The 15074-nt window shown below is 43.7% G+C and overlaps 1 protein-coding gene across 9 annotated transcripts in view; it reads right to left on the bottom strand.

Moving 5' to 3' along the window:
* Nucleotides 1–15074, bottom strand: part of CACNA1D (calcium voltage-gated channel subunit alpha1 D) — a 252174-nt gene that overhangs the window by 43511 nt on the left and 193589 nt on the right. For 6 of the 9 annotated variants that reach the window (XM_075287149.1, XM_075287141.1, XM_075287143.1 and 3 more), the window contains 7 exons: nucleotides 12354–12386; nucleotides 10427–10465; nucleotides 9817–9945; nucleotides 9379–9444; nucleotides 2553–2644; nucleotides 2290–2449; nucleotides 177–304 (listed from right to left, as the gene is read on the bottom strand). In XM_075287149.1, the coding sequence (XP_075143250.1) occupies nucleotides 177–304; nucleotides 2290–2449; nucleotides 2553–2644; nucleotides 9379–9444; nucleotides 9817–9945; nucleotides 10427–10465; nucleotides 12354–12386 (647 nt within the window). The remainder of the gene's footprint in view (nucleotides 1–176; nucleotides 305–2289; nucleotides 2450–2552; nucleotides 2645–9378; nucleotides 9445–9816; nucleotides 9946–10426; nucleotides 10466–12353; nucleotides 12387–15074) is intronic. The other 3 variants (XM_075287145.1, XM_075287146.1, XM_075287144.1) reach the window with 2 other exon arrangements.

The following is a 15074-nucleotide window of genomic DNA, read 5'->3' as shown; positions in this document are numbered from 1 at the left end:
ATAGATGAGCTGCTCTGTACAGAATTGAATGTGAATGACTGCCATGTTATTTTACATTCATGATAAGCATATATCTAGCCAAAACTTTCCCCAATGATGACGGCCAGGGCTTGATACTCACAGAGCTCTATTACACATATAAGGCACATAACAATGAAATGCAGAAAGAAACTGACTTGGCCTCTGGATCATATTCAGACCATATCCTCTTAAATTCATCCAGGTGATGAGGACCCAGTATAGACCAGTCACGGGTCAGGTAGTCAAAGTTGTCCATGATGACAGCCACAAACAGGTTGATGATCTATAGGTATGGAAAGAAGACAGTGATCACATTGTATATTATACAGAATGGTAATAGAGAAAGATTATGATTATAAGATTATGGCTGTATAAGTCTCCACACACCTAATAGCTGGTTTCTCATTAAGGAGGAACATTATCCCCATAATCTGGTCTCTCACCCTCTCACTTCTACCAAGTCAGTTCTCTCTACGCTGCCCTGACGAGGTCCAACCAGACCGAAACGGCCGTCCGCAGCTGAGAAATTGACTTGGTAAAAATCCGACATTATGCAGTAAAGGCTTCTGGGAAAGTCGGGCATGATGTTCAGGGTGCCTCCTATAGAGGGCAGCATAACAGAGGCACTGTCTCCCTGTTTACATCTTAGGAGACAGATTTGCATATTCCTCCCATGTTCCCTTGTAGTGGAGTGACTATGGCTGTATAAGTCTCCACACACCTAATAGGTGGTTTTTCCTTAAGGAGGAACATTATACCCATAATCCTTGTTGCTAGTCGTCAAGGTCCATTCATGGTTACATTAGATAAACATGACAGGATCACAGTGTGTGGAGGGGGGGGGGTCTTTACTCTCTTCACACAGTGAATGCAGATAGGAGGGGTTGATTCTCCTCACAGACTCTACAATTGTTTGTAAACTTTTGTCCTGTGCAGAGGACTGAATATTCTGCAAATCTCATGTTTTGCAATGTAAAAAAAGTCTTTTATGTACTTGTAATTATTTCTAGTTGCTTATATGATCAAAGATGGGACATTATTCACAGACAGCAGCGGTAGCTTTCTTGAGTGTGCTCATAGATTCATTTTTTCCCCTCTGTTTTAGCTGCATCGTGCCTGAGTATATTTGCCCTGTATTTATAGTCCAGTGTTCCAGGATCTCCTATAGTATGTTCACTTTGGCTTTTCTCAGCTATTTGTTTGCTTTAGTAAAGTTACTCCTGACAGAATAGAAGAAAAGTATCAGTATTGAATAGAGAAGGGACAGACTGTTTTTTGTTACAAGCTCACAGCCTCAGACACAAATACAAAATATGCTGCAGCCATAATGTGATTATTAGCAGCAGACAAATTGATAGGACATCATGTATGAAGGCTTAGGCTCTATTCAGGTCATATTTTTCTACATCCATTTAACAGATTCAAAAAACAGGTGCAAAAAATTGACACAAATGGATGCAAACAGATGACCATCCTTTCACATAGACATCAATGTTAAAAAAACAGATCAGTTGCTGTCCGTTTCTTTGAAGGACACAAAAATGCTGTATAGCATGCACTTTCATGAAAACACAGGTACACAGAAAATAAGACCTCCGTACTACAACTTAAAGGGATCCTATCACTCAGACACAATTTTTTATAGGTACCATGTCGGAATAGCCTTAAGAAAGGCTATTCGTTTCCTACCTTTCGTCGTCTTCTCTGCGCCGCCGTTTGCCTACAATCCCGTTTTTACTCGGTATGCAAATTAGCTCTCTCTCAGCACTGGGTGCGGGCCCCAGCGCTCAAACAGCACAGGGGATGCCCCCAATGCTGTGAGAGAACTCTCTCCTGCGCCGCCTCCATCTTCGTCAGCAGCGGGCAGCGGGCCTTGGGCAGAGTAGATTGCGCATGCCCACAGGCCACGAAAAAATGGCCGCTTGCACAGTATTATAAGCGGCCAGAATTCGGAAACTTGCGCCGGAAGAAGAGGACGCTGCTGACGAAGATGGAGGCGGGGCTGGAGATTGTTCACTCATAGCATTGGGGACGCCCCCAGTGCTGTTTGAGCGCTGGGGCCCGTCCCCAGTGCTGTGAGAGAGCTAATTTGCAAACCAAGAAAAACCGGGATTGTAGGTGAACAGTGGCGCGGAGAAGACGACAAAAGGTAGGAGAAGAATAGCTTTTCTTAAGGCTATTCCGACGTGGTACCTAGAAAAAATTGCATCTGAGTGATAGGATCCCTTTAAGATCTTTGAGCATCCACATTTGTTCCCCATCACTTACCAGGAATGCACACAGCATATAAAATGTGATGAAATAGACAATAGCAAAATTGCTCCCGCACGTGTACTCTTCTCCAGGGTTGTAATCAGATTCGGGGTCACAGCGCTTTCCCGGTAAACATGCCAGCATGATATCCTGCCAGGCCTCACCGGTGGCACACCTTCAGGAGATGACATGGAGTCACTCACTAAGATAAGTTCCATTGAGGTTCATTCACTGATTATATATATACACATCTGGTAATATAAAAGTATTACAGGTACCTGAATAACAGCAGAACTGCTTGTGGAAATGTCTGAAAGTTGTTGTTCCTATTAATTTGGGTGTTATCCCTCATGGCAATTTTACCAAAAACCTGCAAGAGACAAGGATATAACCCTTCATATGCCTAGTACTTCATTCCACGTTTACAACAAAAGAAGCAAATGAGAATAGAGATATGGGAGAAACAAATGTAAAATCTCAGGAAGAAAAATCCCTCACACTTATAAAATACATATCTATTTATTAATCCAAAACTGACATAAATTGACAAAATACAAAAATTACATATGCAAAGATAATAGGAGTAAGACATGAAGAGTCAAAAATACCCGTAATACCTAAATAAATGAGCATGGTAGCAGGTAGTTACACTAATAAAATGTCAAGTGTAAACAGAGTCTAAGCCACTGTCTACCAATAAGGATTTGGACACCCATGCAAATGAAGATATCTGTGGTTGTGATGTACGTCCCGCCTTCCGCCGTTAAATAGGAAACAGCATTGGCATTAGTCACATGCAAGATGCCACAAAGTGCAGAGTTGTCCGATTTAGAGAAAGGGGTATTTGTCAGGTACCACAGAAATGGTCGGTCCTTAAGGGACATAGCAAGCAAACTGAATTACACAAAATCGACAATGGCCTATGTGATTACAAAGTGGAAGGTAAATGGTGATTGTCAGAATGTGCCCCGAGTCGGCAGACCCCCGAAACTGGGAGATAGAGACCGACGAGTGCTGGCCAGAGAAACTGCACCCAACCGATGGCTCACATACACCAGGAGTTTCACCAGGTATCCGGGAGTATTGTGTCCATCAATACCATCCATAAGGAAGCATCTGCTGGGGTCTACCAACTATAGGATAGGAAGAAATGTTGTTTTTCTATTCTACCACAGGGGTCCAAATACTTATTGGTAGACAGTGTAGAGACATAACCAACATGCTAAAATTCCTGCACAAAACCTGAGTGTTACCATCAAAGTAAGGGCATATTGCCTACACACTATAATCATTTACCACAGGTGGAGGGGAAGAAATAAGCGAATGTACATATGACAATACAGATGTAGACACAATGCCATACCAGCTATACAATTGTAAGGCCCGACGCGTGTTGCACCAGGGATAAAAGCCAATCATTGCACGTATGAAAATTCTATAGTATATAGGGAGCTTTGCGCAAGATCCCTATTTTTTAGGAAGCCACAAGGACTGCAATCCCAAGACGAAACGATGAGTGAAGCACTGAACCAATAAGCTAGCTGGGACTTTGCTATTCACCCTTCATTATGTAGGTACTGTATGGTGATGTTATTTGGTTAATAATTGTGTAGGAAATATGAGGCAGTGTTATGTTGGCACATCATTGTAGTATTATTTGAATACTGCATAGGGGTATTACTGAGGCATTGCGTGACAGTATTATTCAAGGCTTTGGAGTCACAAGGCCAAAGCACCAACACTGAGACTACTTTACAAAGCCTGACTCCAACTTCTGCTCTGACACCTTCTTAGGGGACATTCACATGGAGTAACGCGGCGTTGAGTCTGGAACGAAACCTAACGTAAGAATCAGCGCTGCAAAACAGAATCCCATTGACGTCAATCGGTTAAGTTTAACGCACGTAACGCATTGAAATCAATGGGTTAAAAAGCCTCCCATTGATTTCAATGTGTTACGCGCGTTAAACGGAACCTATTGAAGTCAATGGGATTCTGTTTTGCAGCGCTGATTCTTACGTGAGTTATCCTGGCAGAATCAGCGCCGCGTTACTGTGTGTGAATGCCCCCTTACAGTCATGGTCAGGCACAGTTAGTAATTTAGTAATAGGCCAGTAATTGATTCCTATGAAAATAATTATACAATATTATACAATACAATATTATACAATATTAATTATACAATGATACAATGATACAATATTGATAAATCTATAATAGAATAAAAATAATTAATCATTTCATCAGTTTTTTAAATAAAATCTTATATATTGTGCAATTCTACCAGATCACTTAACAATTTTCTGGAATAATTGTAATCATGAAAAATTTGGCATTCTGCAGCTTCACCTGGTCATGCGTCAATGAGGCCATCTAAATATATTACTGTGCATCACGGGGTGGGAAGATACAGGAGACACAAAGTATAAAGAAACGATACAGCAGAGTAAGACATGTAATAATTACCACCCACCAGGAACACGTAACTCAATTTACCAAGCAGTCGCCTCAATTAAACTGAAAGCCGTAATTAGGGGTCTAGTGGTCTCCTCAGAAGGAATGAGACACCCAGACACATGGAATGGGTCATTGTAAGTAATGAGGCAGCAATGATGGGGCCTTCTTGTGTAGTCGGTTATTAGTCTAATGAGTGTGTGGAATCATAGAATGGCTTAAGGCAGATTATGCTGCGATTTTTTTGAATCAAAGTCAGGAGTGGGTTGAAGTGTAAGAGCTTCCTATATATTTCTCATTCCTTTTGTGGCCATTCTTAGCTTTGGCTCAAAAAAACAAAAGCAAAATCTGCACCAAAAAAAGCTGCTTTTCTGCCATACGGATCCTCAGCCTTAGGGTATGTTCACATGGAGGTTTTGCAGGCTTAAAAAAATCTTCTACAGGAATTACGTAATGGTATTTTACTAATTTTTTTCCACACAATGGGGCGTGATTTTTCCGCCTCCCATTAATTTTAAGGATTTTTCAAGGCAGAATCCATCTGAAGGAAGCTCATATCCAGCGGCGTAACTAGGAATGGCGGGGCCCGGTGGCGAACTTTTGACATGACCCCCATCCTACACATTTCTGCACGTTCTATTATGCCCCATAGTAGCCCCTTAACACAGTATTATGTCCCTTAGTGGCCCCTGCACACAGTATTATCCCCCATAGTGGCCCCTGCACACAGTACTATGTCCCACTGTGGACACCCATAAACAATTATTATACTCTGGGGTCTTTTCAGACCCCAGAGTATAATAATCGAGACCTGGGGGAATAAAAACATTAAAAACTACTGTTACTTACCTGTCCCCTGGCTCCTATGCGGTCTTCTCGGCTGCCTTCTGCGCTGCTGTCCTTGTTCAATGACGTCAGACTTCACACGACCTGGGACGCAGGCCGGGCTCATGTGACGTCAGAGACGTCAGGAAGGAGGCCTGGCAGGATTGTGGAGAGGTAAGTAACATGTTTTTTATGTTTCTTACCTCTCCCGGTCCGCCAATCATTATACTCGGGGGTCCGAAAAGACCCCCGAGTATAATGATAGCAGCGGTAGCGGCTGTCACCGGGCCCCCAATGTCCCAGGCCCTGTGGCAGCTGCCTCTGCTGCTATGACGGTAGTTACGCCATTGCTCATATCGCTTTTTTTCCCCTGTAGCTGAAAAAAAACAGAGGAAAAAAACCACTCCTACCTACTTCCCATTGGGAAAGGCACACATAACTTGCACCAAATTTATGGTTTTAGAAACAATTATTGTTTTTTTTACCTTTCCACGAAGGTGCATGGCAGACAAAGAAAGGGTGTGGCTTGAAGGAAAGGGGTGTGGCTTAGTGAACTTTAGTGATGATATTTTGGCCCAAAGTAAAGTCATGATGGTATAAACTTTACGTAGACAGTCTAAAGATGCACAAAATGTATCATCCAGCATCAGTCACTGTGATAAATCTATGATAAAGATTGACTAGTCTGACTATTAGACTGTAGAGATGAGCGAACACTAAAATGTTCGAGGTTCGAAATTCGATTCGAACAGCCGCTCACTGTTCGAGTGTTCGAATGGGTTTCGAACCCCATTATAGTCTATGGGGAACATAAACTCGTTAAGGGGGAAACCCAAATTCGTGTCTGGAGGGTCACCAAGTCCACTATGACACCCCAGGAAATGATACCAACACCCTGGAATGACACTGGGACAGCAGGGGAAGCATGTCTGGGGGCATAAAAGTCACTTTATTTCATGGAAATCCCTGTCAGTTTGTGATTTTCGCAAGCTAACTTTTCCCCATAGAAATGCATTGGCCAGTGCTGATTGGCCAGAGTACGGAACTCGACCAATCAGCGCTGGCTCTGCTGGAGGAGGCGGAGTCTAAGATCGCTCCACACCAGTCTCCATTCAGGTCCGACCTTAGACTCCGCCTCCTCCGGCAGAGCCAGCGCTGATTGGCCGAAGGCTGGCCAATGCATTCCTATGCGAATGCAGAGACTTAGCAGTGCTGAGTCAGTTTTGCTCAACTACACATCTGATGCACACTCGGCACTGCTACATCAGATGTAGCAATCTGATGCAGCAGAGCCGAAGGTGCACTAGAACCCCTGTGCAAACTCAGTTCACGCTAATAGAATGCATTGGCCAGCGCTGATTGGCCAATGCATTCTATTAGCCCGATGAAGTAGAGCTGAATGTGTGTGCTAAGCACACTCATTCAGCACTGCTTCATCACGCCAATACAATGCATTAGCCAGTGCTGATTGGCCAGAGTACGGAATTCGGCCAATCAGCGCTGGCCAATGCATTCTATTAGCCCGATGAAGTAGAGCTGAATGTGTGTGCTAAGCACACACATTCAGCACTGCTTCATCACGCCAATACAATGCATTAGCCAGTGCTGATTGGCCAGAGTACGGAATTCGGCCAATCAGCGCTGGCTCTGCTGGAGGAGGCGGAGTCTAAGATCGCTCCACACCAGTCTCCATTCAGGTCCGACCTTAGACTCCGCCTCCTCCAGCAGAGCCAGCGCTGATTGGCCGAATTCCGTACTCTGGCCAATCAGCACTGGCTAATGCATTGTATTGGCGTGATGAAGCAGTGCTGAATGTGTGTGCTTAGCACACACATTCAGCTCTACTTCATCGGGCTAATAGAATGCATTGGCCAGCGCTGATTGGCCAGAGTACGGAATTCGGCCAATCAGCGCTGGCTCTGCTGGAGGAGGCGGAGTCTAAGATCGCTCCACACCAGTCTCCATTCAGGTCCGACCTTAGACTCCGCCTCCTCCAGCAGAGCCAGCGCTGATTGGCCAGAGTACGGAATTCGGCCAATCAGCACTGGCTAATGCATTGTATTGGCGTGATGAAGCAATGCTGAATGTGTGTGCTTAGCACACACATTCAGCTCTACTTCATCGGGCTAATAGAATGCATTGGCCAGCGCTGATTGGCCGAATTCCGTACTCTGGCCAATCAGCACTGGCTAATGCATTGTATTGGCGTGATGAAGCAGTGCTGAATGTGTGTGCTTAGCACACACATTCAGCTCTACTTCATCGGGCTAATAGAATGCATTGGCCAGCGCTGATTGGCCAGAGTACGGAATTCGGCCAATCAGCGCTGGCTCTGCTGGAGGAGGCGGAGTCTAAGATCGCTCCACACCAGTCTCCATTCAGGTCCGACCTTAGACTCCGCCTCCTCCAGCAGAGCCAGCGCTGATTGGCCGAATTCCGTACTCTGGCCAATCAGCACTGGCTAATGCATTGTATTGGCGTGATGAAGCAGTGCTGAATGTGTGTGCTTAACACACACATTCAGCTCTACTTCATCGGGCTAATAGAATGCATTGGCCAATCAGCGCTGGCCAATGCATTCTATTAGCGTGAACTGAGTTTGCACAGGGGTTCTAGTGCACCCTCGGCTCTGCTACATCAGATTGCTACATCTGATGTAGCAGTGCCGAGTGTGCATCAGATGTGTAGTTGAGCAAAACTGACTCAGCACTGCTAAGTCTCTGCATTCGCATAGGAATGCATTGGCCAGCCTTCGGCCAATCAGCGCTGGCTCTGCCGGAGGAGGCGGAGTCTAAGGTCGGACCTGAATGGAGACTGGTGTGGAGCGATCTTAGACTCCGCCTCCTCCAGCAGAGCCAGCGCTGATTGGTCGAGTTCCGTACTCTGGCCAATCAGCGCTGGCCAATGCATTCTATTAGCCCGATGAAGTAGAGCTGAATGTGTGTGCTTAGCACACACATTCAGCTCTACTTCATCAGGCTAATAGAATACATTGGCCAATCAGCGCTGGCCAATGCATTCTATTAGCTTGATGAAGCAGAGTGTGCACAAGGGTTCAAGCGCACCCTCGGCTCTGATGTAGCAGAGCTGAGGGTGCACAAGGGTTCAAGTGCACCCTCGGCTCTCCTACATCAGAGCCGAGGGTGCGCTTGAACCCTTGTGCACACTCTGCTTCATCAAGCTAATAGAATGCATTGGCCAGCACTGATTGGCCAGAGTACGGAATTCGGCCAATCAGCGCTGGCCAATGCATCCCTATGGGAAAAAGTTTATCTCACAAAAATCACAATTACACACCCGATAGAGCCCCAAAAAGTTATTTTTAATAACATTCCCCCCTAAATAAAGGTTATCCCTAGCTATCCCTGCCTGTACAGCTATCCCTGTCTCATAGTCACAAAGTTCACATTCTCATATGACCCGGATTTGAAATCCACTATTCGTCTAAAATGGAGGTCACCTGATTTCGGCAGCCAATGACTTTTTCCAATTTTTTTCAATGCCCCCGGTGTCGTAGTTCCTGTCCCACCTCCCCTGCGCTGTTATTGGTGCAAAAAAGGCGCCAGGGAAGGTGGGAGGGGAATCGAATTTTGGCGCACTTTACCACGCGGTGTTCGATTCGATTCGAACATGGCGAACACCCTGATATCCGATCGAACATGTGTTCGATAGAACACTGTTCGCTCATCTCTATTAGACTGGATTAGTAAATCTAGGCCATTGTAGCTACTGGTAGGTGTGCTATATTTATATGTGCGGAACTTCTTATCGTTGGCCACCATTATGATTTTATAATCTTTTACACCAATATACAAAGAGCATTACCTGCATGCCGATCACAGCATAGATGAAAAACAGCATGGCGATAAGGAGGGCGACATAAGGTAAAGCCTATAAGAAAAGATTGTCAAAATATTACACCAACATTTATTTCTCTGTTGGAAATCCTTTATATTGTGACAGGAAGTGTAAAGGAAATTGTAAGGTTTATATTATGGCCATATGATCTGGAGCCCAGGATTCATTCCACTGCAACAATTCACCGGACAACAATTTGCTTATGAATGATCACATTAGTTACCTAATCCCTTTAATAACACCACCTTATACTTTACAGTGATCTGACATCAGTAATAACTGAATACTAACCATTTAGCATAAAGCGTTCCCATGGTCATCGTAAACTGGCCTCTATGTGTATGTATAATGGGTCTAGTCTATCCTCGTCTCAGAATGAAACCTGGATAAATAGGTACTACATACCTGAAAGGACTTTATAAATGTCCACAGTAGTGTCCGGATCCCTTCACCCCTGCTTAGAAGTTTCACAAGTCGCATGACTCTGAAGAGTCGGAAGAAAGTGATTGAGATTCGGGCGCTGTCTTCTGAGCTCTGTAAGGCATTGGGTATATCAAGTCACGGGCATGGGGAGCAGATATCGGTCCACAAGACAGACAGGAGGTGGTGGCACACAGTAATAATGCCAAGCAGTTGTAGTAAATCTAGAGTAGACAACCCTTCAACAGCACTAACAGAACCACAAACCCAACCAGATGGGAGTTATAGTTCTGCAGCAAATGGAGTGGTAAAGAATGTCTAACACTTTATCGAGCCTTTCCATTCATTAAAGCACAGCGTAATATTTTAGTAGGCATGGCGCTCACAGAGGCACCTGCTATATGCTACACTAAAGCTGCATGCTAAGACAAACTTAGATTCCAGCTGCGGGAGCACACACATGCACATCTCAGCTGGATGGAATGAATGCCATAAGACCCACTTCAAGACCTTCAGAGAAGGCAAGCCAGCAGGAAATGAGAGAGTGAAGTGAAGAGAAATAGAGGTCAAACCATTCTGGGACCACTCATCTTACCGCTGGGTCCCCAGTGGGGCCTTGCTCAGTTGGCATTGGCTTTAAAAAAAAAAAATCAAAAACAATGAATATTAAAAAAAAATTAAAAATTGTGCCAGTAGGAAGAAGATAAAGCACACTGGATGTGGAGGCAGCAAGGTCTCATGAGCAGAAGTTCCTATTGGGCTTGGGCCAAAAAGGGTAGATGGAAACCATCTCAAGTGTATTGAAAAAATTGCTGGAAACCAGTGATAGGGGGAGTACCCATGAGCAGATATGGCCAATTATTGGGCCAATGTATTCCAGGGTAATTTGTAGCTGGGAAACCTACATCAGCTATAAGCCAGGTTGTAGTTTCCATGTATGGGTATAGGAAGGTGCCTTATTGCCATTGGAAAACCAATGTTGGCCACAGAAAATTATGTTCTATGGATATTAGAAAGAAACTACAACTCGTGAAGCACATCTGTACTTGGTCTGCTTCAGGACTCCTGCCCACAACCGTACGTGATCCGCAATTGAAGATTCACAATATCGGATCAAAGTACGGTCATATTTATGTCTATGGGCCCATACACACAGCCGTAGTTTTCACGGAAGTGTGTATGGGCCGTAGTGATGAGCAGCAAAAGATGGAGCAGGTCCTATACCTGTCCATATCTGTGGCTCTGTCCATTCATTTCAATATATGGGCCATACACTGTAGATGGTCGCGTGCAGGAGGCCTTAATGTTTGGCCTGTACAGCACTGTCCATTATTTTACAATCAGCTCCACAAAATGTTCATGGTGCTGTAGTGCAAGTTACTTAAGATATTGCAACCTGGAGAAATTCAACAAATACGCAGTCCACCGAGGCTGTCCCCTGGGTTTGTACCCATTCAACTGAGGCATATACAAGGCTCTTATGCCACTACATTCTGACCTACACTGCAATTTTGTCAAAAGCATTTTTCTAACTGGAAAAACTGTGCCAAAATATCACCAAATGGGCACCACAGAAAATTTAGACTAAGGCTACGTGGCAACTTTGGTTGTGTCACAGAAGCATCCATAGAAAAATATTTGTTTGCGATTTTTGAGTGAGTCAAAGTTTCAACTCATTGCAGCTTTACTAGGCGATCTGTGACGTTTCAGAGTCCCAATTTACCAAAATTTTACCACTTAGAAAAAAAAAGTGAATTAAAGTTGCAACGAAATAGAAGTAATCATTGTGACATGTGACACGTGAAACGTGACCAAAGTGGTCGTGTAGCCATATCCTACATAAGTAGTCAAATTTAGAACATGTGGCAGTATACAAGTGGGCAAGAACTTCTCTATTGGCAGTATATACTGGCCACAATGTCCTTTTTGTATCCCGTTAGTTAATGAAAACCCAAAAAATCTTCCATAGAAAAAACAAATTACGTAATGGAGTTGGCTTATAGTATGGACCACTCTTAGGGCAAGCTACCGAATTTGTGTGCAGGGTACCAGTTAATTAAAACTTTTTGAAACTGTTTTCGAATTTGCACCTTTGGACTTATTATACATAGAGGCAAACTGGATCTATGAGAGGACGTGTCTTTAGTAGCTAACTCTAGAGATCTCACTTTCCACCAATCCCAATGGAAGAACCGATCACACCGCAAACCCTTAAATCTCATATAAACAAATACTGTACAATACATGCCATGTCTCTCCAGCTCATGCCACATGCAAATGTTTCATTGACCAAGTATAACAGGTTATAACTTGTTTTAAATTTTTTTTCGAAAAAGGTCAACATTTCAGATGCAAGTTCACATTCAAAGGGGACTCAGAAAGTAAACAAGATGCATGAAGAAAAAAAAGCAGAAGTTAAAAAAACATGACAAGGAAATCCGCAGTATATGAAAGTTAAAAAGAAAACGACAAAATTTAGTAAGCAATTGTTACATGGCATCCTTGCGGTTTCCTATTCTTACCGTAGGTGGCCCGGTTGGGTCAATTTCTGGTGGCTTTGAAAAAATTAGAAGTATTATTAAGATAAAAGTGAAGATGTTCTGTTTTTGAAGATTATGTTGATGGAAACTTATCCTGTTATCGATGGAATAAATAAGTGTACAAAATAACTAAGGCTACTATGGACATAATAAAAAACTGGCAGAGCTCCTCATAGGACAGTATGTAGCGGCACATTCATCTCTAAGAACATGCAGAGTGCTAAGGTCGTGTGATTGACACCAAGACACCACGTAGTAAAATCAGAATGAGGGTCCTGACATCTCAACTGGATCACCCCTTTATTAGAAGCTTACGAGATCGCAGGACTTGCGCTACCCATTTTAGTAATATCGGCAATGGGAGTCCAAGTTGGTAAAGAATTGGAAGTTTACTTATCTCTCCACATTGGAGTGAGCTGAGTGGTGTGAATCCATCGTGTTACATAGTAGGGGGAAGGTATCAATCCCTCCCCAGAAGAAAACAATAGAAAAAAAAGACATGATGTGTTTCCACGTTTTTTTGCTACATGGGGCCTTAACCTACACCAGTTTTAGCATAGAGGGATATTGTGGTACATATTTGGTTCACAGCCCTTTCTTGCGCCAAACCTGCGACTTGCCAGTCCCATTGTGCGAATGTAGGTGGGGTGGGCATGGGGACGCCTCGTCCCAACATATTTCTTATAGTTCACTGATATAATATTTGGGTGTGAGTTGTAACTCACTATAACAGGTGTAGATCTCCATTCTGGAGCATGCGAGTGCACCTGAAATATGACGACACTCTTCATAAAGGAGCTGTGCCCTACGACCTTAAGACTGGTGTACAAAACATCCATCTTAATAAATCTACCCCAATATTTCCCCTGGATCGTAGGCTACAAAATGGATGTGTCTATGTTTTTTTTAACCAATTTTACTTAACCCATTTGTCTCCTAGCTGATGTTGGAGCAAGCATGAACATTTTTTCAGTCTAAATCTAATCTACATAATTTGCTCAATTATTTAACCAATTTGGACTTCAATTCAAGATTTTGCCACTCTTGCTTTCCTTAGAATGAATATGGCCCATGGCCCAACTGCAGACAAGCAATAATTGGGAAAATCCTGGTTTTTCAATCACACCAGCAGGGTCTGTCTCCTAAGAAGACCATTGAGAAGAAGACTTCGTATCAAACTGGTTGATGCCCCAACTCATTAAGGCCAAATCCCCATGCAGCGAAACGCAGTGGATTTTTTTTCTGCAATGTGTGGATGGGATTAACCAGAATCTCATTCACTTTACAGGTGACTTTTCGTCTACGTGAAGCTTTAGCCTAAAAGTGTGAACCTGTGTTAGGTTTCCCAGCTGTACAAACAACACAACATAAAAAAAACAAGTTCTCCTGCCTTAGGATAGTAGAGCAACCCCAGGATGAAGGACCATGCTGATTTTTGTTACATCCTATTCTGTAGTATTATCTTCCACGGTGACTGGTCCTAATTCAATTTCTGCTCTTATTTCAGGATCCTGAGTCTAGCACTGTGGCCAGTGAAGTTGGAGCGCACTTTAAAGGGTTCATCTGGGGAGTAATAAGACTTACTAGTGTATTCCCTCCACTGGATAAACTTTACTACTAATATACCCCGCCAAGCCCCATTATTGCTTTTGCAGAGGGCAGCTGGGGAGGCCAGAACTCCCACTCCATTGCCTACCTTGCTGATGCTCCAACTCGGTCCCATGACAGACTCCACTCTACTGAATGGTCCTGCTTCCTGAGCAGAGGGGAGTAGGTGACGTCCGTGAGAGTCAGAGCAGCTGCAGATAAGACGGAACAAGAGTTTCTGTCTCCCCTGCTGCCCTCTGGGGTTCCAGAAGAACGGGTGTATGTTAGTAACAAAGTTTAACCAGTGCGGGGAATGTACTGCTAAGCTTTATTCCTGCACGTACATCCCCTTTAACCATTGTTATTGTAATTAAAATTTGCCGTTCATACAGGGTCATAACAAAAAATGTCCCTGCATCCATTGTCTATTGGCCAATGCAACCAGAGGACACCCAGTGAATACTGTGCTCAAGTCCTATTCTAATCAATAGGATTCACACACTATACTTGTTGGACGACGTGAGCACCTGTACCACCCAATGTGCTGCTGCGTCTCTTCAACCCTGATGTCCAGGCCCCCTTTTCTACCATATGCCATGTATAATCTTGTGTCTACTTATGTGGCAGAGAGACTTCTGGTCCCCTTATGCATCAGGACATGGCTGCACCTCTTGCACCTTCACCCTACCTGCACAGCATCTCAAGGTTTTGGCTATTTTATATCATGCCCTTGTACTGGATGCAGGGGGAGAATAACAGTCCTATGAGGTCTTTCTGACCATCCAACACATATATTCTTTATAGTCATAGTAACATGAGGGTGTGTGCAGACATACATATGGCCGATGTGTCCATCTTGGTTTAATATGTAAAATACGTCTATTTCTTAATACTAAATTAATAAGTAGATGCATTCTCCCTACCTATAGGTCACATCTAATTGACGATTATAATTGCATCTACTTCTATACATTAAAACAAATCCAATAGAAGTCATCTGTACTATGCAGCTATTAGAAGGACAGATTGCAGAAGGCGGCGTCGTGTGGCGCCAAAGGAAGAGGTCATGACCCCAGCCGGAAAGGTCCTATTATATGTCATATTCTATTACGAGGT

This window comes from Leptodactylus fuscus, chromosome 9 (genome assembly GCF_031893055.1).
Source record: "Leptodactylus fuscus isolate aLepFus1 chromosome 9, aLepFus1.hap2, whole genome shotgun sequence".
In the NCBI taxonomy this organism is placed as follows: Eukaryota; Metazoa; Chordata; class Amphibia; order Anura; family Leptodactylidae; genus Leptodactylus; species Leptodactylus fuscus.
This window is presented reverse-complemented; position numbering and strand designations above follow the sequence as displayed.